The 19,276-nt window shown below is 42.8% G+C and overlaps 1 protein-coding gene across 1 annotated transcript in view; it reads right to left on the minus strand.

Annotated features, from left to right (window-relative positions):
* Positions 1-12,424: 12,424 nt before the first annotated feature.
* The window catches only part of PDPN (podoplanin), a 35,770-nt gene continuing 28,918 nt past the window's right edge, over positions 12,425-19,276 (minus strand). Inside the window, exons 4-6 of the mRNA XM_043923898.1 lie at positions 15,670-15,708; positions 15,007-15,118; positions 12,425-14,249 (exon numbers count right to left, since the gene is read on the minus strand). Of these exons, the coding sequence (XP_043779833.1) occupies positions 14,243-14,249; positions 15,007-15,118; positions 15,670-15,708 (158 nt within the window). The 3' untranslated portion in view covers positions 12,425-14,242. The remainder of the gene's footprint in view (positions 14,250-15,006; positions 15,119-15,669; positions 15,709-19,276) is intronic.

Genomic DNA, 19,276 nt, shown 5'->3' on the forward strand with positions numbered 1-19,276 from the left:
TAGTTTGCATTTTGCTCCAGGCATGCCTCTTGGAGTGGGAAGTATGAGAATTGTAATTTGGGACATGGGGTTTTGAAGTGTGGAATTTGAGCCCAAACCTAGGAAAGTGAGATTTCCTTTCCAGAACCTTCTTCTCTGCCTTTCCCCTCTCCCACTCCTATCCCCCAACTCCTCTGTCAGGTCCTTCCTTGGAGGATGTTGTTAGTTTCTCAGTCGTGTCTGACTCTCTGCGACCCCATGGATTATAGCCAGCCAGGCTCCTCTGTCTATGGAATTCTTCGGGTAAGAATACTGGAGTGGGTTGGCATTCCCTTCTGCTGGGGGTCTTCCTGACACAGGGATCGAGCCCAGGTCTCCGGCATTGCAGGTGGATTCTTCACCACCTGAACTACCTGGAGGATGGGGTCATGTCAAAGGCATCCAGAGCTCCAGTTGCCTCACACCTGAGTTCTGGGTGGCCCTCCGGGTGGGGTGTGAGTGGAGAGCAAGGCCATCAGTCTGTGTGCTCCTGCCATGGCTTCATGGCTGCAGACCTCACAGTAGCAATGATTTGACCTTCCTCAGCAGGAGGGGTGCCCCATGAGTTGGGTTACACCAAAGAGTAAGATTTTAGGAAGCCAGATCCCAGGTCTGTGACATAAACATGGAGGTGTGTGCAGGCAGCAGGTGGTGGTTTCCATGGCATGATTTCAGGCACCCTCGCAGGGTCTCCATTCAAAAGATCTCTCATGTCATGATCCCTGCGTGGGTTAGAAAAAAATTTCCAGACATGAAGTGGAATGAGTAGAGAATAGAGTTTATTAGCGTGTAAGACTCTGTTAGAAGAGTAGGCTGGCTCAAGGGAGAGTAGACCCGTTTTACAGGCTAGTAGCCAATTTATAGCCTCATGAGAGAGAAAATTCCTACCGGAAGAGTGGCATTAGGTGATTGGTTAGGATGCTATAGGGTAGTGAATAGGGTGGGTATTTTACGTAACATGGGGTCAGGGAACTGGCCAGTTTAGATCAGGAAGCTCATGGCAACAGGTGCTATGAGGCTGTGTTAATTTCAGAAATTTTTGTCCTGTGATCTTGGTTCAAGGCTCCACACCTATGACCTTGGTATAGGGCTCCACATCTCACTCTCTGTCCCAGTGCCTGAATTTCCACCATCAGTGTTACTCCTTTGATATTCCTAGATTTTGAAAACAGTTTATTTCTCTAGATGAGACATAAAAATTCATCTGAGTGAGCTTCTATAGATGTAATACCTTATACTGGAGCCCTGTAGTGAAACAGCCATGGATGTGGGGCTGCAGCCCCTTCACCTGCTGTGGTGTGGCCTTGGGTAATTTCAATCATTCCAACTTTTCGCTTCCCCACCTAAAAAAGTGTTAGTTGCTCAATAGTGTCCAACTCTGCGATATCATGGACTGCAGCCCTGAGGTTCCTCTGTCTATGGAATTCTCCAAAGAATACTGGAGTAGGTAGCCATTCCCTTCTCCAGGGGATCTTCCTGACCTAGGGATCAAAGTCAGGTCTTCCACATTGCAGGCCGATTCTTTACTGTCTGAGCCACCAGAGAAGCCCTAAGAAAGGGCAACAGTGATACATTTCATAGTTTTTGGAAGGACTAGATGCATTCATGTAAGAGAATCTAGCATGTGCTTGGATGTGACGGTTGCCTAATAAATAACAACACCTTTGACTGTTTTATATTGCTTTATAATTTATAAAACACTTCCACACATACTATCTATTTTCCTCAGATGCAGTGTTATGAGCTGGGGTGAACTGTGTTATTTTAATTTTTACAGAGTAAACTGCAAGTCTGGTTTTTCCATCTTTTCTTTTTTTTAAGTTTTTTTTTTAATGTGAACCACTTTTAAAGTCTTTATGAATTTGTTACAATATTGTTTCTGTTTTATGTTTTTTGGCCACTAGGGATGTGGGATCTCAGCCTCCCTGACCAGGGATCAAACCCGAATCCCATGCATTGGAAGGTCAAGTCTTAACCATTGGACAGCCGGGGAAGTCCCAGATTTTCCCATCCTTGACCTTGAAGATGGTTCTTTCTAATCTATTTCTTTCCTTTTAGGTGGACCTGTTAGTAGTCTACTGAGGACAGGCCTATGGAAATGGAAGCAAGACTAGGAGCCTGTGGTGGGGGGAGGAGTAGATGAAGAGGAAGGAGGTAAGCGGCGCAGAGAAGTTTTTAATTTTGTCACAACCATCTCTGGTATTGTGTAGCCATGTGTCCACTGTCTGACAACAACCTGCGAAAACCATTGCTATTGTAAGTTGGAGGTCTGTGACTGAAGAGAGCCTCTCAGACCCCAAACAGTTTCTCCTTTAGCCACCAGACCCAAAGGATTATTACTATTGGCACATTTGATGAGTTATTAGAATAATTCCATCTCCTTGTTAGCATCGATGATAGTGCCTGACTCATAAGAGGTACTGGGTGAATATTTGTTGAATGCTCACTCGATAGACTTTGGGGTTCTATTTTCACTGAAGCCTTTCTGGGTTAGTCACCACAAAGGGTGGTGAGGTGATTACAGCTGGACTTGCCTTTGTGTTCCACTCATCCTGCAAGGGTTGACTTTGCCTATTGTTTTAGGTCACATTTCTTTCACCATGGATTCTTCCAATGTGAGTGCAAAGTTGGAATGACAGTATGGGGAGGCTTAGTAACATCTGTCTGTCCCAGAGGAAGCGAGGTGGCTGCCAAACCATTGTTTGGAAGAATCAAGGGAATGGCTCAAGGTCAGAGTGGAAGAGGTGTGTGTCACTTTCCATCTGGGATGGGCTGGATGGGCAGAGGGGAGCTGCCCTTGCAGATGGGTTACTTGGCAGGGATGGTGGGGGGATGTATTATATTTCCTAGGGCAGCTGTAACAAATGACCACAGACTGGGTGGCTTAAAACAACAGAAATTTTTTTCTCACAATTTCGGAGGCCACAAGTCTCAAATGAAGGAGTCTGCAGGTGAATCTCACTCTGGAGGCTCAAGGGGAGATTTCCAGCCTCCTCCTGCTTCTACGGGTCCCTGGTGTTGCTAGGCTGGTGGCTGCATCACTCTGACCTCCGCCTCCATCTTCCTATGGCCCCCCTTATGCTTCACCCCTTCTGTCTGTGTTTTCCTCTTCTTCTAAGAACGCTTGTTACTGGATTTAAGGCCCATCCAGTTAATCAGGAAGATCTCATCTTGAGATAGAGCTTTAACTTAATTATGTCTGCAAAGACCCTTTTTCCGAGTAAGGTCACCCGCACAGGGACTGAGGTCCAGGGCTTGGGCATATCATTCGGGGGCCACAGTTGAACCCACTACAGGTGAGGTTGGAGCATTACGTCTTTTTTTAAGATTTTTTTTTTTAAATGTGGACCATTTTTAAAGTTTTTATTGAATTTGTTATAATATTGCTTCTGCTCTTGTTTTGATTTTCTAGCCCTGAGGCATGTGGGACGTTATGTTCCCAACCAGTGACTAAACCTGCATCCCCTGCACTGGAAGGCAAAGTCTTAACCATTGGACAGCCAAGAAAGCCTCAACTTTCTGAAAATGGTCCTGATAAAATGATATGTGGAGAAATTCTCAATCAACACCAAGAACTCCTTACTTTTTGTTTAAAAGAGGGAGAAGTTGAATTTAATTTTTGTGTGCATAGCAGTTCTTTTTCATTTCAGAGAAAATATCTATTATGGAATCTTTTCATTTTTGACATTTGCCTCATAAATATTTTGGACTGTGGATCACCAGATGGATTTTTCTCAGGAGCCAACTTCATATTTTTAAATTCTTTTTCTTCTGCAAGTTAAAAAAGCTCTTCCAACATCTGATATATCACTTTGTACTTAGAAAAAATGCTGACTCTGAATCTCACTGTTGTATTTTTATTAGAAGTAATTAACTAGCTCCAAAAAATGTTTCATGAAATGTAGGTGAAATATTTCTATCATTTTGAAAATAATAAAAGTATTTCCTCCCAATATTTTCATATAGGAAAAAAATCAAATGGTCATTTGAAGGAAAATGGATGAGTAGAGACAAAGAATTATTGTAAAGTTATTGGCCACTAAATCCAATTAATTTAGACCTTCTTTCTATGAGTATCACATTTATAAGAAAGATGCCAAGTAATTCTTAGTCAAGTCTGCATATTTAAATATCCCCCAAATTAATTCATTGAGAAAATGCTAGGTTTGCTAAAAATACAGAGAGTAATAACAAAGTCCCATATACCTAACACTCAGCTTCAGCAAACCCTAGCATTTTCTCATATTTATTATATAATTTTTTTTGAGAAATAAAAATCTGTCAAGTACCCTCCTGACATCAGTTTCTTCTTCTCTTCCCAGAGGGACCATTCTCCTGAACTGGGTGTATTTCAATGGGAAATGTGTATATCTCTGTATTTTTCTGTATGTTTAAAATAGTTCCAAATTAAAAAGAAATAAGTTCTGTATTTTCCACTGGCTGAAGAAACTGTGTTTTCAAAATATACTACTGTTGAGCCGATAGAGAGGCATTGATTTTAAAATGTGGTCCCTGATAGCTCAGTTGGTAAAGAATCTGCCTGCAATGCAGGAGACCCTGGTTCGATTCCTGGATTGGGAAGATCCCCTGGAGAAGAGAAAGACTACCCACTCCAATATTTTGGCCTGGAGAATTCCATGGACTGTATAGTCCATGGGGTTGCAAAGAGTTAGACATGATGGAGCGACTTTCACTTTTACTTTAAACAATGGAGGGCCAGAGACACCTGCTCACTGCTGATGCTTCAGGCATTTTGTAACTCTATAATTTTAGGCAACTGTTTGTGCCTCAGTTTTGTCATCTGTAAAATGGGGATAACCTCTGTCTTGCCTACTTCACAGGGATGTTGTGAGAGTAAATGAGGCTATAGTAATAGAAGTAAGAAGTGATCTTTGGAATAATTGCTGCTCATGATTGAGCAGTAGCTGTGTTTTCAGACAGGCCCTAAACATTTATTATTTCCTTTAAGGATGATAACAACTCTAGGATATGAGTATTATTTTTTACATAAAGAACAGTCAAGCTCTGAAACATACGGTTTTCCCAGGCTCTTTCTTCCAGAACCAACTTCTGCCAACAAGGCAGAGGCAATGACTAGGAGATGGAGGACCTACAGTGGTCTGTGACCCACCTGTGACCTGGCACAGGAAGTTCTGACCAACCAAGATAATGGTGAATAACCAGGTTCTGCAGATTTCTTTGGACATTATAGGTCTTGGGAATAGAGAGTGAATCAAACCATTAGTGGCAGGAATCAAAGCTGAGAGAACACACAGAGACAGGATGCCAAAGTGGGGGGAGGCAGGTGTGTTTAAGGGGACACCACTGGACCATGTGTCACGTGAGCTGTGAGTCAGTGCAAGTTGTAAATTAGCAGAAGCCAGGAAGCATAGAATAGATGCCCAGAAGACAGAATTGGTTTGCTGGTTGGTAGTGACAGGGAAAATGAGGGGTTAAATCATCCTCATATTTGTACATTGACAAACACTCAAGTGGTTGTACCAGTCAAGGTCCCAGCTGGAAATATATGGTGCCCTCAAAAGAAGGATGAAGAAGAGTTGGATAAAGGGACAATTTACCAATGGTGACACAGAGTTGAGGAAACCGACAAGGAACAATGAGGCTCCTGGGATTAACAACCATGGGAGTCCCACAGTCCTAATTAGGCAAGAGGAGGGATTTGTTACTGGAACCTGGCCAGACTTATAGCTTTATTCAATAGGAGCTGTGACTTGAAAATTTATTTATTTATTTAATTTTTGGCCGTGCCATGTAGTATATGGGATCTTGGTTCTCCAACCAGGGATTGAACCTGTGTCCCCTGCATTGGAGAACATGGAGTCTTAACCAGTGGACCACCAGGCAAGTTCCAGGAGCTGTGACTTTTGGTAAAGAAACACAACTACCAGTGACATGTTGACAAGGAAGGAGCTGGAGGAATAAATACCCCAACCTGTGTCTTTTTTTTTGGTTATTTGCTTCCCAAACCACCTCTCAGTGCCTCCCACTAGCCAAACCCAACCAGAACCTGGAAAGCAAAATTGGTCCATTCAGGTCGGCCTGCCTGGTCACAGAGCCAGGTGAGGAAAGAAGGAGAATAGACTCGGAGCAAATGAAAACTGTCCAGTGCAGTGATGGAAGTGTCAAGATAATTCAGAACCCAGCACTGTTGAGAACACTCTCACTTCCTTGTGATTGTGCTTTGCTACTGCTTGGGGGTTCCCATAGGGTTTTTCACCCTTGTTTTCACAAGAAGCCATGGAATATGAAGCAATGCATGAAGACACCTGGGTGAGTCTCTTGCAATCAAAAGAGCCTAGAAACATAAAAGTGTTAATGCATTTCCTCCATGGTGGAAATGGGAGAGCCTGGAACCAAAGCCACCAGAATCTGGGTCTAAATTCAAGCTCTTTCCGCTCCACAAAAGTGGCTGTACAAGTGTGATAGCGGCCCCCTGAAAACGTGTAGAAGCTCTGAATGTCAAGTTATTTTGTGGGAAGCCGCTGGGACAGATCTTAGAATGTGGTGGTTAAATGTGTAAAAAGATGCCTTGGGAAGGTCCCACTCATGGAATACAGATCAGGTAAGAGCAGGGAGAGATGGAAAGCAGATGTTTAACTTTGCGATAATGATAAGGTTCTTGAGTGTGTACACTCAAGGGTGGCGGTGTGTACATACAGGGTGACAGAATTGTTCACTTGCTATGTGCGAGGCACTGCTCCAGGGTCCAAAGATGTAGCAGAGAACCTAACAGACTCCTGCCCTCCTGGAGTTTCTGGTCATTGAAGCTATGAGAGTAGATAATCTTTCCAAGGGAGAAGCAAATAGTGAGGCTTAGATATGCCTGTGAGGAAGAGGGTGAAACAAAGACAAGAAAAGAACCAGTGGAGCAGTAAGCAGAGGGGCAACTGGTTTGGTAACATGGTGGCAAACCAAGGGCAAGAAGGAGGTCCACAGGGCTGACTGCTGGGGCTTGTTGCTTAGGACAAGACCAAGCAGAGGCTGCCGGCATTGACAAATGCTGGAAGCTGGGTCAGAGCAAGTCAATGGGGTGGGTGGAAACTAGATTGTGGGAGGTCATGGAGGCACCACTACAGTTAAGACTTACAACAGAAGTGCTGTGTAAGGAGGAGAATTGGATGCCTGAGTGGAATGAATTGGGAGATTGGGATTGGGATGTATACAAGAATCTGCCTGCCAATGCAGGAGACACGAGTTTGATCCCTGGGTTGGGAATATCCCCTGGAGTAGGAAATGGCAACCCACTCCAGGATTCTTTCCTGGGAAATCTCATGGACAGAGGAGCCTGGTGGGCTACAGTCCATGGAGTTGCAAAGAGTCCGACACGATTGAGCACACACGCATATTTAAAACAGATAACAATGAGAACTTACTGTATTAGCTCAGGGAACTCTATTCAATGCCCTGTGTGACCTAAATGGGAAGAAAATCCAAAATAGAGAAGATAGATGTATAGGTATAGCTGATTCACTTCTCTGTATAGCTGACACTGTCACAGCAGTGTAAAGCAACTCTATGTCAATAAAAATTAATTAAAAAAAGAGAATTAGATGCCTTCATAGCACTGGTAACTTGATGTGAATATCATTCTCAAAGGATCTGGTCCTCAGATTTATGATCCTGACATCTTAATTGCATAAGAATGGAGATGATCTTAAGGCTTAAGTCATGCCAATCAGATTCATAAGAACTGATTTATAACCCCACATGCCAGGTTGGTAATTTTCAATGATTGAGATTCTTTTTCAGTGTTGGGTGTATTTGTGTCCATTATCGAGGGCACCCCATCCCAGCATTAAGCTGCTTGGAAAACTGAATTACTCATCAGAGGTTGTTCAATGGTATAAATGAGAACAAAGGAAAATAGCTAATCCTGAGGTGTATGTCAGGGCTTCCCAGGTGGCACTAGTGGTAAAGAACCAGCTTGCCAATGCAAGGAGACATAATGAGATACGGGTTCGATCCCTCGGTTGGGAAGATCCCCCTGGAGGAGGGCATGACAACCCACTCCAGTATTCTTGCCTAGAGAATCCCATGGACAGAGCAGCCTGGTGGGCTACAGTCCATAGGGTCATAAAGAGTCAGACACAACTGAAGTGACTTAGCACACACATAGGCATGCATGAGGTGTTATGTCATCCAGGCAATGATGGAAGACTCCTCTGGTAACCTGTCTGCCTGACCTCTAAATCTTGGAGTCCACTAATGCTCTGATTGTGGACTTGTCTTTTTCCATTGATGCTCTTGGTGATCTCATCAGTATCACTGACATCACGTATTAACGACTCCCAAATTATGTCTCCAGCCAGATCTCTAGCTTAAGCTCCAGACTCATACAGCCAAGTGCCTGCTTGAGATACCCTCACTTGGATCTCTAACAGACATCTCAAATTCTGCATGTTCAACACAGAACTGCTTGTCTCTCCCAAACCTTCTGCATCCACAGCCTTCCCTGGTGAGTGATGGCAGTCCCATTTTCCAATGGCTCAGGTCAAAATCACTGGAGTTGTCTTGAGTTCTCTGTTTTTCTCATATCCCATGTCTGGTGCATCAGATAACCCTGCAGACTTTCTTCAAAATATAACCAGACCAGACAATCTCAAGACACCTCCACTGCCATCATCCGGGTCTGAGCCACCATCATTTAAAAAAAAAAATTTATTTGGTTGCATTGAGTTTTAGTTGTGACACGCGGGAACTGCATTGGGTCAAGCGGGATCTTTCATTGTGGTGCAGGGGCTCTCTAGTTAAGGCATGCTGGCTTAGTTTCTTTGCAGCATGTAGTATCTTAGTTCCCTGACCAAGGATTGAACCCACGTCCCCCAAACTGCAAGTCAGATTCTTAACCGGTGGACCACCAGGGAAGCTGGTAAGACAGTATCAGCTCTTGCTTGGATGATCACACTGGCTTTTTATCTGGCCAGTTCCCAACCAGAAATAAGAGTGAGTGTCTTGATTATGTGTGTCAGATTATGCCACTCCTCTGCTCGGGACCTTCCAATGGCTTCTGTTTAGATGGGCCCCACCACCTCTGCAGCCTCATTTCCTACCATTCTCCTCCCTGCTCACTCTGCTCCATCATTCTGAGCTACTCTGCTTCCCCACCACACCCCAAACATGCTCCTACCTTGGGCCTTTGATGTTTCCTTTTTACCTAGAATGTTTTCCTTCAGATGCCCACTTGGCATCCCTCTCTTGCCTCTTCTAGGGCTTTGCTCAAACCCCAGTGAGGTCTTCCTTGCCTAACCAAAGCAACGCTGTGGTCCCTCTGCCCTGCTCTTCCTCTTCCCTTCCCCTGCTGCTTTTCTCCATTGCCTCTTCCACCCCCTAATTTCCTACACACACTATGATTTATCTGTTTATTTTGGGCACTGTCTCCCATGCTAGAGTGAAAGTTCCAGCAGGTTGGGATTTTTGTTGATTTTACTCGCTATGTATCCCCAGGACCCAGAGCAGGGTCTGACAGTATATGTTCATTGAATGAAGGAATGAGCAGATTATTTCTGTCCCAAGAGGGTGTACCTCTCCAGCAGCCCCAAACACCCCGTTAGCCCGTCAGTGTCCTTTGTCCCTGGGTCTTGCTGGGCAAACATCCACACCCCACAATCCCTACCCAACCAGCCCTGTACCATCCACAGCCTCAGTCTCATGCCCAGATGCTCTGTGGAAGGCTGGGAAGGGAAGGAAAAGGAAGGCTCAAGCTTTCCCTTCACTCGGAACATCTTTTGCCTTCCTGAGTTTACCCACAGGGCGTTGTTGTGGTTTAGGTTGTATTCAAGCACTTATTTGAGACAGCCTCTCAGGTAGCATCCGGAGGGCCACCATCCCTTCAGGAACATTCCCCTTGTGACTGGCAGGGATTGTTTTCTCAATCCCCTGCCATCTGTGGAAAATTAAAGGAAGTAATAGGGAAAGGAGTAGGAAAGAACATGGGAGGAACAAGGTTTCCGGAAGATGCATGGGACTCTGTGCGGTGGCCTACAGCACCTGGGTGCAGAAAAAACATTGGGTGCTTTGCGCCTGTGTCTGATAATATGATCCCCAGGGTGAAAAGTGCTGAGGATGAATGGTTGGTGAAGCCAGACTGGCATTTTGCCTGAATCACATGTGCTGGGCCAATGGGCCAAAATCTCACATTCCTTACACCGGCCTTATTCTTCTCCTCCAAGAGATTTTACATTTATCCTGCATATTGCTCATGAACTGTGGTTACAGCCTGTGCATTTATTAAGTTAAAAGCCCATGGATCTACTATACATCCTAACCTGGCTTTTCCCCTCAACGTTATCGAAGCATAATTGAGAAGTAAAAATTGTATAAATTCAAGGTGTACAACATGTTTTGATATAAGATGCTGGTCAAAGGGTACAAAGTTTCAGTTATGCAAGATGAATAAATTCTTAAGATCAAATGTGCACTGTGGTGACTATAGTTAATGTCATGGACTGTAGCTTGCCAGGCTCCTGTCTATAAAATTCTCCAGGCAATACTGGAGTGGGTTGCCATTTCCTACTTCCGAGGATCTTCCTAGCCCAGGGATGGAATCCATGTCTCTTGGGTCTCCTGCATCAGCAGGTGGATTCTTTACCACTGTGCCACCTGGGAAGCCCATAGTTAATAATACTGCATTGTATATTTGAGTTTACTAAGACAGTGAGTGTTCTTGCCATGTGCACAAAAAAGTAACATGTGAGGTGATAGACATGTTAATTAGCTCGATTGTGGTAATCACATCACAAGATATATTTATATCTAACCTAGCTTCAAGCTTTGGGGAAGAGCAAAGAGAAATGTTTGCTTTCAGGGAACACCAAGTTCTCTGATGCTCACAGGTAGATAACTGTGTGCTCCAACTGTATGTGCTAAGATCCAGCTCTATGTCAGAGAAATTCTACTTCCACTGGACTTCAGATCAGCAAAGTTTTTATGTCAGAATATGCATTATGCCCCACCAAAGCATTTGTCAGGAGCAACCCTGGATACTAAATCAATATGAATTAAAATAAAGATGGAAAGAGTAAGAGGTTAAGTTACTCATTCTTTGTTCATTAAAGCAGAACTAAGTCTTGTTTTTTGGTTTCAACCTGGTTCTCCCAGGTTGAAAGAAAAAAAAGGGTTAAGATGATGCTTTGTGTGTGTGTTAGTTGCTAAGTTGTGTCCGACTCTTACAACCCCATAGACTATAGCCTGCCAGGTTCTTCTGTCTGTGGAATTCTCCAGGCAAGAATACTGGAGTGGGTAGCCATTCCCTTCTCCAGGGGAGAAGATCCAGGGGATCTTCCTGACCCAGGGATCGAACCCAGGTATCCTGCATTGCAGGCAGATTCTTTACCATCTGAGCCACCAGGGAAGCCCAAACGATGCTTTGCTATCTCACAGTTAACTTCAGCACTGCCTGGTCCCCAGGCATCTCTAAGAGACGAGACAATGGAGTTGCTTCCTTAAAGTTCCAGTGCTCTTGGCAGTCTGTTTGGTCCCAATAGTCTCCCGTGGGTGGCGTGTATAAATTGACACTTGACATAGCGGATGGCCTGGGAGTCTGTGGGACTAGGTGGATGTGGTTCATTTTCTGCTAGAAAATGAATAGTTTCAAGTCCTCTCCTGTTAGTTTTACCACTTAGAAACATGAACTCAGGATTCCAGACATCTGGCAAATTCAACAACCCTGCCTTAACAAAAACTGAGTATTATGAGGAAGGTATGATGCTAAATCCAACCTTTACAAATAGAGATAGGGCTGGAGCGGAGAGACACAGGGTGTGGCATTGGAGTCCCATATGGGGCGGTGTGCGTGGGGGTGCGGAGTAGTAGACTGACAGAGGGACAGAGGGCCTGGCCACTCCAGTCTCTAGACTCTGCAGAGTGCTTGCGCTGAGGGTCAAGGAGCAGTGAGATGTCCCAGGAACAGGAATTCTGCAGCGATGTGCATCCCAGGCCATAGGCAGTTAGAAAACCTTCACAAGGGTTATTACCACCTTTTCTTATGTGGTCAAGCCCTACCCACCTGAGGTCAGGTTCCCAGGTAGGCTGGCAGGAGCAAGGTATAACTGCTCCCCTTTCCTGGCTCCAGTCTCCAGGGTAGAGAAATCAGGAGCCAGGCAAAACCTTGTTAACCTTTTGTGACCAGAGTGAACAAAACTAATCCCAAAGTGCCACTTTTCCTCCCATTCCTCCACTTGACCTTAACTTCCCTACTTTGGCAGAGTCCTGGGTGAAAGGTCCAGTTACATTTCTTCCCCATGGATGTAACTCCTATGACCATTTATAATTCACTCCCAATCAAGTCAAGAGGCAGATGTTTATATAATGTGTAATCTTATCTGGAGATGTACTCAGGGGTGATCCAACCTTGATGGAGATTCCCAATCACAGATCTGACTCACTGTTATACTCAAATCATCTGTTTTATTTTAAAACATGTCTACACTGCATTGAGCACAACACAGATGTGACCAGGAAACCCACAGCCCTGTCCCAGCAGGTGATGGGTCCAGTGTATGACTTGGGCTTGACTATTATTTTTCACAGTAAGAAAAAAAAAAGAGAGAGAGAACAAGAAAGAGGAAATTAACATTATTCCCAACTCCTGTTCAGGAATCTGAGTGATGAAATGGAAGGGTAGTTAAGAGATTCATAAAGCATTTCCAAAGCCCGTTTTCTCCATCAGTCGATGTTCAAATATTGAACCTGGGATTTTGAACTAGCTGGACTTGAGTGACACAAGGGCATACTGTTTAAAATTACATCCATCCATTACTGCAAAACGGTAGGGGAACAGGCCAGGCTTTCTGACTGATAGTCTACTTTTTCCTGTTTTATGAACCTGATGAATTCAGAGGCTATCAGAAATGTATAACCACAACTGTGACACAGCATCTGCTCAGCGTAAAACCTTTTTGTGTAGGGGAAAGAATTCAGTTGGCCTACGGGGAGAAATGTCCTGAGCTGGATGGTGCCAATACAGAATTGTCAATCATGACCCCACTGAAATATGGGGGATCTTGTGAAAACCAGAAACAGCTTCCATTTTAAGATAAAGTCTTTAAATCCAGTTGCTTTTTAAAAATTAGTATTCCCATTTCTTTCCTCTGAAGCAGAAAGTAAATGCTAGGAAGCTGACAGGTTTTGTCTGTCACAAGCACACACAGGGTTTGGGGACCACTGCGGCTCTCAGTTCCTGGAACACCTGAGCCTCTGGCATCACTGGGCCTCCACAGCCTTTTTTGGCATCCAGGGCTGAGGTCCTCATATTCCAGAACAAAGAAGCCAATATGGAGGATGATGGGGAAGCGAGAAGGCCACCCCGTCAGGGTCTGGATCTCTATCATCTGAGGAAAATGGAAGTAAAAAATTTATACTTGTGTACAAACAAAACTTTGATTCATCAAGTCATCGATGGAGAAGACAGCAGAGTACACCAAGACCCTTGGTGTGAGAAACAAAATGCCTTCCCCAAAGTAAGACTTATATTTATGATCTAAAATAGATGTCTTTGAAATGCTTTACCTGGACCAGTGAAAGCTAGTTGCTAATTACATATTACACAAGTATAAATTTTCTACTTCATTATCCATACCAAATCAGGCTCTAAAAATGGACCCCACTGGACTGGAATGTGTATGCTTTAACAGATCAGAAACTGCAGAGCACTTATGCCACTGACTGACATAGCTCTATACCCAAGGACGCCATTGGTATATTTTCAGATTCCTTTGCATTTTAACAACAACAGAGGAGAGTCCAAACAAAGACTAATTACAAAGACAAAAACCAAGACAATTACAGCTTCTGACATCCGCTGAATGATTGTGTTGGTCATAAAGTTTGTTCAGATTTTTCTGTAAGATCTTACGGTAAAAACCTTAACAAATTTTTTGGCCAACCCAATCTATTGTCTATTTAGTTACAAATCAGGTTTAACACAGCTTTGCTCCATTTTCTATGCATTTTGCCTTTTAAATCACACACAAAATTTATATTAAAACAATATTTTTTTTCAAAAGACAAAGGCTTAGAGGAGCACGTCTTATGAATACTCTTTCCTTCAGTTAGTTTTAGTGAGTGGCGGGATCACCGTGGATTTTGAGTGTGGTGGTGAAGCAATTCCACGGGTCATCTTCTCCATGTGCTCAGGGACGGGGCAGGGGGGGATGTTGGAAGCTCTCTTTTTTAAAATGTATTGACAGCACAATTCTTTAGCACTTTAGGGCCTGTGAAGACAAGGAGAAAGGTGACTGTCACTTCTTTTACTGTCATTGTGACTACTAGGTCCTGGGGCTCTTATCTCCCTACTCATCCCTCCTCTAGGCCTGATTCTCAGGATCACATTCAGGCCTGACTTAGGGTCAGGCTCCCGGGCATTTCCAGATACATAAATCTGCAATTGTATTGCTGCTTGTGTCCCTTGATGCCCCCAGTCATATAACAACATTTATCCTCTCCCCATTCAATCATATATTATCTCCCCAACAGAAATAAGAAAATGTTTTCCTCTGGCTATGAACTTGAAACGTTCTGAATTCCTAGGAAATTTTAACGGAGAAATAATTCCTTTTCCTGGGTGTGTGGGTGCATGCAGGACAGGCGTGGAGGGAGGGGCCCCAGCACCAGTGGAATTCCTTATCGGAATAGGGTCCTCACTCTGCCGCTAATGTTCTTTTGAGAACCACCTACCTCTGATGACTGGTAGTAGGGTGACTGGGTATCATGAAAACTTGGTTTGGGTTTTCCTTCAAGTTCACTGAGTCGGAAAATTAAGAGGTCAAATTGGGTCAGATTGCAATGGAAATCAACTGAAGAACCATCTGGGGTGCTCTCTTGGAAACTTACAAGGGGACACTTCAGATGCAGTGCTTAGGGAGGTTGGTGGCTTCTGCACATGATCTTTATTTAGAGTGTCTATTAGCTCAAAGGTTGGAAACCACCCCCTTCATTTACGTATCACAAGAGCCTAAGGTTTATACTTACGAGTATCTTCCCGACATTTTCCGATAAATCACACGGATGATTATGCCAATGACTGTGATGCCTAGTAAGACGCCAACAATGATTGCAACCACGGTCCCCACTGACAAGCCACCTGAATGAAACAGGAAAAAAAAAAAAAAAAAAAAGCAGAGTCCCCAGATGAACAATACAGCAGCAATAAGCAATGTCACAGGCCCACTGTAGATAACAAATGATGCTCTATGTTGTTTGTCTTCTATCTAGTAGGAGGTGACTTAGAAGGGGAAAAGAGCTGGGGTTATTCTAATCACAGAAAGATTTCTGGATCTCAAGATATATCAAGAAGCATACCATTCTGACTAGATGGCTTCACTGTTAACTACTGAGTAGCTTTTGTGTACACATAGCTATTGAATTAGCCCCAATTTTCATCCTTAGGAACCATAAATTGTGATATGACACCATTCTCCACAGCTGTTGTGAAGACTCACTTGTGGTTTGCTTATTTTCAAATACAGGCAATTCCCTTTTCTCTCTTAAGAGATTTGAAACATTTTCAAAAGGTTTTCTGCTCCCGTTGATTACAATCCAGGAAAGAATGTTAATTCATCACAAAGATTAAAGTTCAAAGAAACCTTTTTAAAAACTCCCATAAGAATGTTTTGATAACAAAATCTAACCCACCTTTCTGAGCGACTTCTGGTTTTTCTCCATCTGTTTTCCCTATAAAGAGAGTTGCAATGATATAGAATTATTAGGAGTTAATAACTATAATTTAACAATTGGCAGAAGATGGACTTACTCTAAGTGGAAGGTAGCAAAACACAAGCAAAGAGGATAATTTCTTAAGTAAATTGGATCAGGGGACTTTTAAGCAGGCTCTGACATGATCCTGTCTTTAAAACTATTATTTATTGAATTTATGAATGCTTCTTCATAACTATGAGTCCATAGTTCTTTGGTAAATGTTACTTTTTTCCCCACCCACTGTGGAGAGCAGAGTCAAGGTAACTCACCCAGAGAGATCTTAAATAAATGGTCAAAGATTTCATTAGTTAGGGTAACAAAAGAATCCAAGGCTGTTGATTTTTGGTCCAAAGTCAAGATCATGAAAAACTCACCCATTGGGAGGAGGTTTATTTTGAAGAAACGTGATTTTGAGAGCAAAATGTTTTGGAAGTTGTGGTCAAGACTGTGATACCGCCCATCTTGTGATATCAATTTCCTTTGCTTTCATAGAAAATCCAGATCTTACAGGGCACTTAAGCTTAATGAGACTACATCCTTTGTATTTTCAGTTCATTCAGTTCAGTTGCTCAGTCATGCCTGACTCTTTGTGACCCCATGGACTGCAGCACGCCAGGCCTCCCTCCTCCATCACCAACTCCTGGGGCTTGCGCAGACTCATGTCCATTGAGTCGGTGATGCCATCCAACCATCTCATTCTCTGTTGTCCCCTTCTCCTCCTGCCTTCAATCTTTCCCAGCATCAGGGTCTTTTCCAATGAGTCAGTTCTTCACATCAGGTGGTCAAAGTATTGGAGTTTCAGCTTCAGCATCAGTCCTTCTGATGAATATTCAGGACTGATTTCCTTTAGGATTGACAGGTTTGATCTCCTTTCAGTCCAAGGGACTCTCAAGAGTCTTCTCTGACACCACAATTCAAAAGCATCAGTTCTTCGGTGCTCAGCTTTCTTTATACTCCAACTCTCACATCCATACACGACTACTGGAAAAACCATAGCTACGACTAGACAGACTTTTATTGGCAAAGTAATATCTCTGCTTTTTAGTATGCTATCTAGGTTGGTCATAGCTTTTCTTCCAAGGAGCAAGTGCCTTTTAATTTCATGGCTGCAGTCACCATTTGCAGTGATTTTGGAGCCCCCCCAAAATAGAGTCTCTCACTATTTCTATTTGTTTCCCCATCTATTTGCCATGAAATGATGGGATCAGATGCCATGATCTTAGTATTCTGAATGTTGAGTCTTAAGCCAGCTTTTTCACCTGCTTCTTTCACTTTCATCAAGAGGCTCTTTAGTTCTTTTTTGCTTTCTGCCATAAGGGTGGTGTCATCTGCATATCTGAGGTTATTGATATTTCTTCCAGCAATCTTGATTCCAGCTTGTGCTTCATCCAGCCTGGCATTTCTCATGATATACTTTGCATATAAGTTTAATAAGCAGGGTGACAATATACAGCCTTGACGTACTCCTTTCCCTATTTGGAACCACTCTGCTGTTTCATGCCCGGTTCTAACTGTTGCTTCTTGACCTGCATACAGATTTCTCAGGAGGTAGGTAAGGTGGTCTGGTATTCCCATCTCTTTAAAAGTTTTCCAGTTTGTTGTAATTCACAGTCAAAGGCTTTGGCGTAGTCAATAAAGCAGAAGTAGATGTTTTTCTGGAATTCCCTTTGTATTTATGGCACTATTATTGTAGGATTTCTATCTGCAGCTAACTCTAATCTAGTGGTTCAAATGTGAATATTCTTATTTACCTAGCATTTGGATATAAGTTGCTTAACTATGAATACCTTTCTGGAAGTAGGAAATAACATTGTTTTCTTCAGATAATTTTTACACAATTCTATTAAAAAATAAAGGCCTTTTGTTTCTCCCATCAACTTCGTGGTATACTGAGCCCTTCATTCCTCTGGGTGTAGTTGTTTATGAAGAAAAAGTCGAGAGGCCTTAATTTAATTAGACAACAGAGATATGTGATTTAATCAGGCTCGGCCCTAGAATCTTAGCTCACAATTTACAAAATATCAGATATCTAATACTCTCCTAATCAAAAGTGAAACCAGCGAACCATCAACTATAAGATGTTTACTTTTTCTAATGGTTCATTTGGAAAGAAAAGAAGTCCATCAGGTCCATCTTCCAAAAAAAAAAAAAAAAAAAAAAGACATCCTTTCAAGATGGCCCTAGAGTTGTCATTGTTCAATAGCTAAGTTGTGTCTGATTCTTTAAGACCCCATGGACTGCAGCATGCCAGTCTCCTCTGTCCTCCACTATCTCCAGGAATTTGCTCAAACTAATGTCCATTGAATCAAGTGATGCCATCCAACCATCTCATCCTCTGTTGTCCCCTTCTCCTCCTGCCCTCAATCTTTCTTAGCATCAGGGTCTTTACCAAAGAGTCAGCTGTTTGCATCAGGTGGTCAAAATATTGGCGCTTTAGCAATAGTCCTTGCAATGAATATTCAGGGTTGATATCCTTTAGGATTGACTAGTTTGATCTCTGTGCAGTCCAAGGGACTCTCAAAGTCTTCTCCAACACCACAGTTTGAAAGCATCAACTCTTCAGTTCTCAGCCCTCTTTGTGGTCCAGCTCTCATATCTGTACATGACTACTTTTCAGAAAGACCATAACTTTGACTACATGGACGTTTTTTTGGCAAAGTGATGTCTCTGCTTTTTAATGTACTGTCTAGGTTTGTTATAGTTTTCCTTCCAAGTAGCAAGTGTCTTTTAACTTCATGGCCCCAGAGTACAGGTCCTTGAACCCATCTCTTCCTGCATGAGCTGAACCCATGGCTCTAGAACATTTACATGGAACTCAAACTGATCAGGCCAATTCACATAAAAAAAGCAATTGGGAGACTTCTGGGTTTGTGGCCTGTCCAGAACAAAGGTGTCATCCTATCAACTCCCTGAATGCTATACCTGGCTGACAACTACCAGTAGAGACAGGTCAAACATTTGCTTTTCATGTCTTAACATGGTGGCTCATGACACAACATACTGGGCTCATAACACAACATTATCACCATCAATGACACCATTTTCCAGAAAATATATTACCAAAATAAAGTTTGTGGATGATTCATCACTAAATTAGAGTTTACTAGCCTTATACTCCCTAAGCCTCTTCCCAATTACACTGACTGTGATCATTCAAATGTATCATGCACATGAACATCATCAAACTTGGGCATTTGATGGTAAAGGCATTTGCAGCCCTAATAAAGTTACCTCTTAAAAAGCCAAGTGTTTACGATTACATTTTAACTCACATGTGAAAATTTCTTGGAACACTGATGCATGAAGTAGGAAATGTGTCATAAGTCACAGTTTTTGTGAAAGGGTGGGGAAGAGGACAGACAAGAAAGTAATCATGAGTATTTTCCAGGAAATTGAGACATTTTCAAGGAATAGGAGAAATATTCTGGTACAATATAAAAAAAAAAAAAACCACTCAACTTGGAATGTTCCATTTTCGGCTTGCCATGAATAAGCTATCAACTCTTGTTACAAATGATCAATGCTTCTCCAAAATTTTGAAATG

This window comes from Cervus elaphus, chromosome 14 (assembly GCF_910594005.1).
Source record: "Cervus elaphus chromosome 14, mCerEla1.1, whole genome shotgun sequence".
NCBI classification, from domain to species: Eukaryota; Metazoa; Chordata; class Mammalia; order Artiodactyla; family Cervidae; genus Cervus; species Cervus elaphus.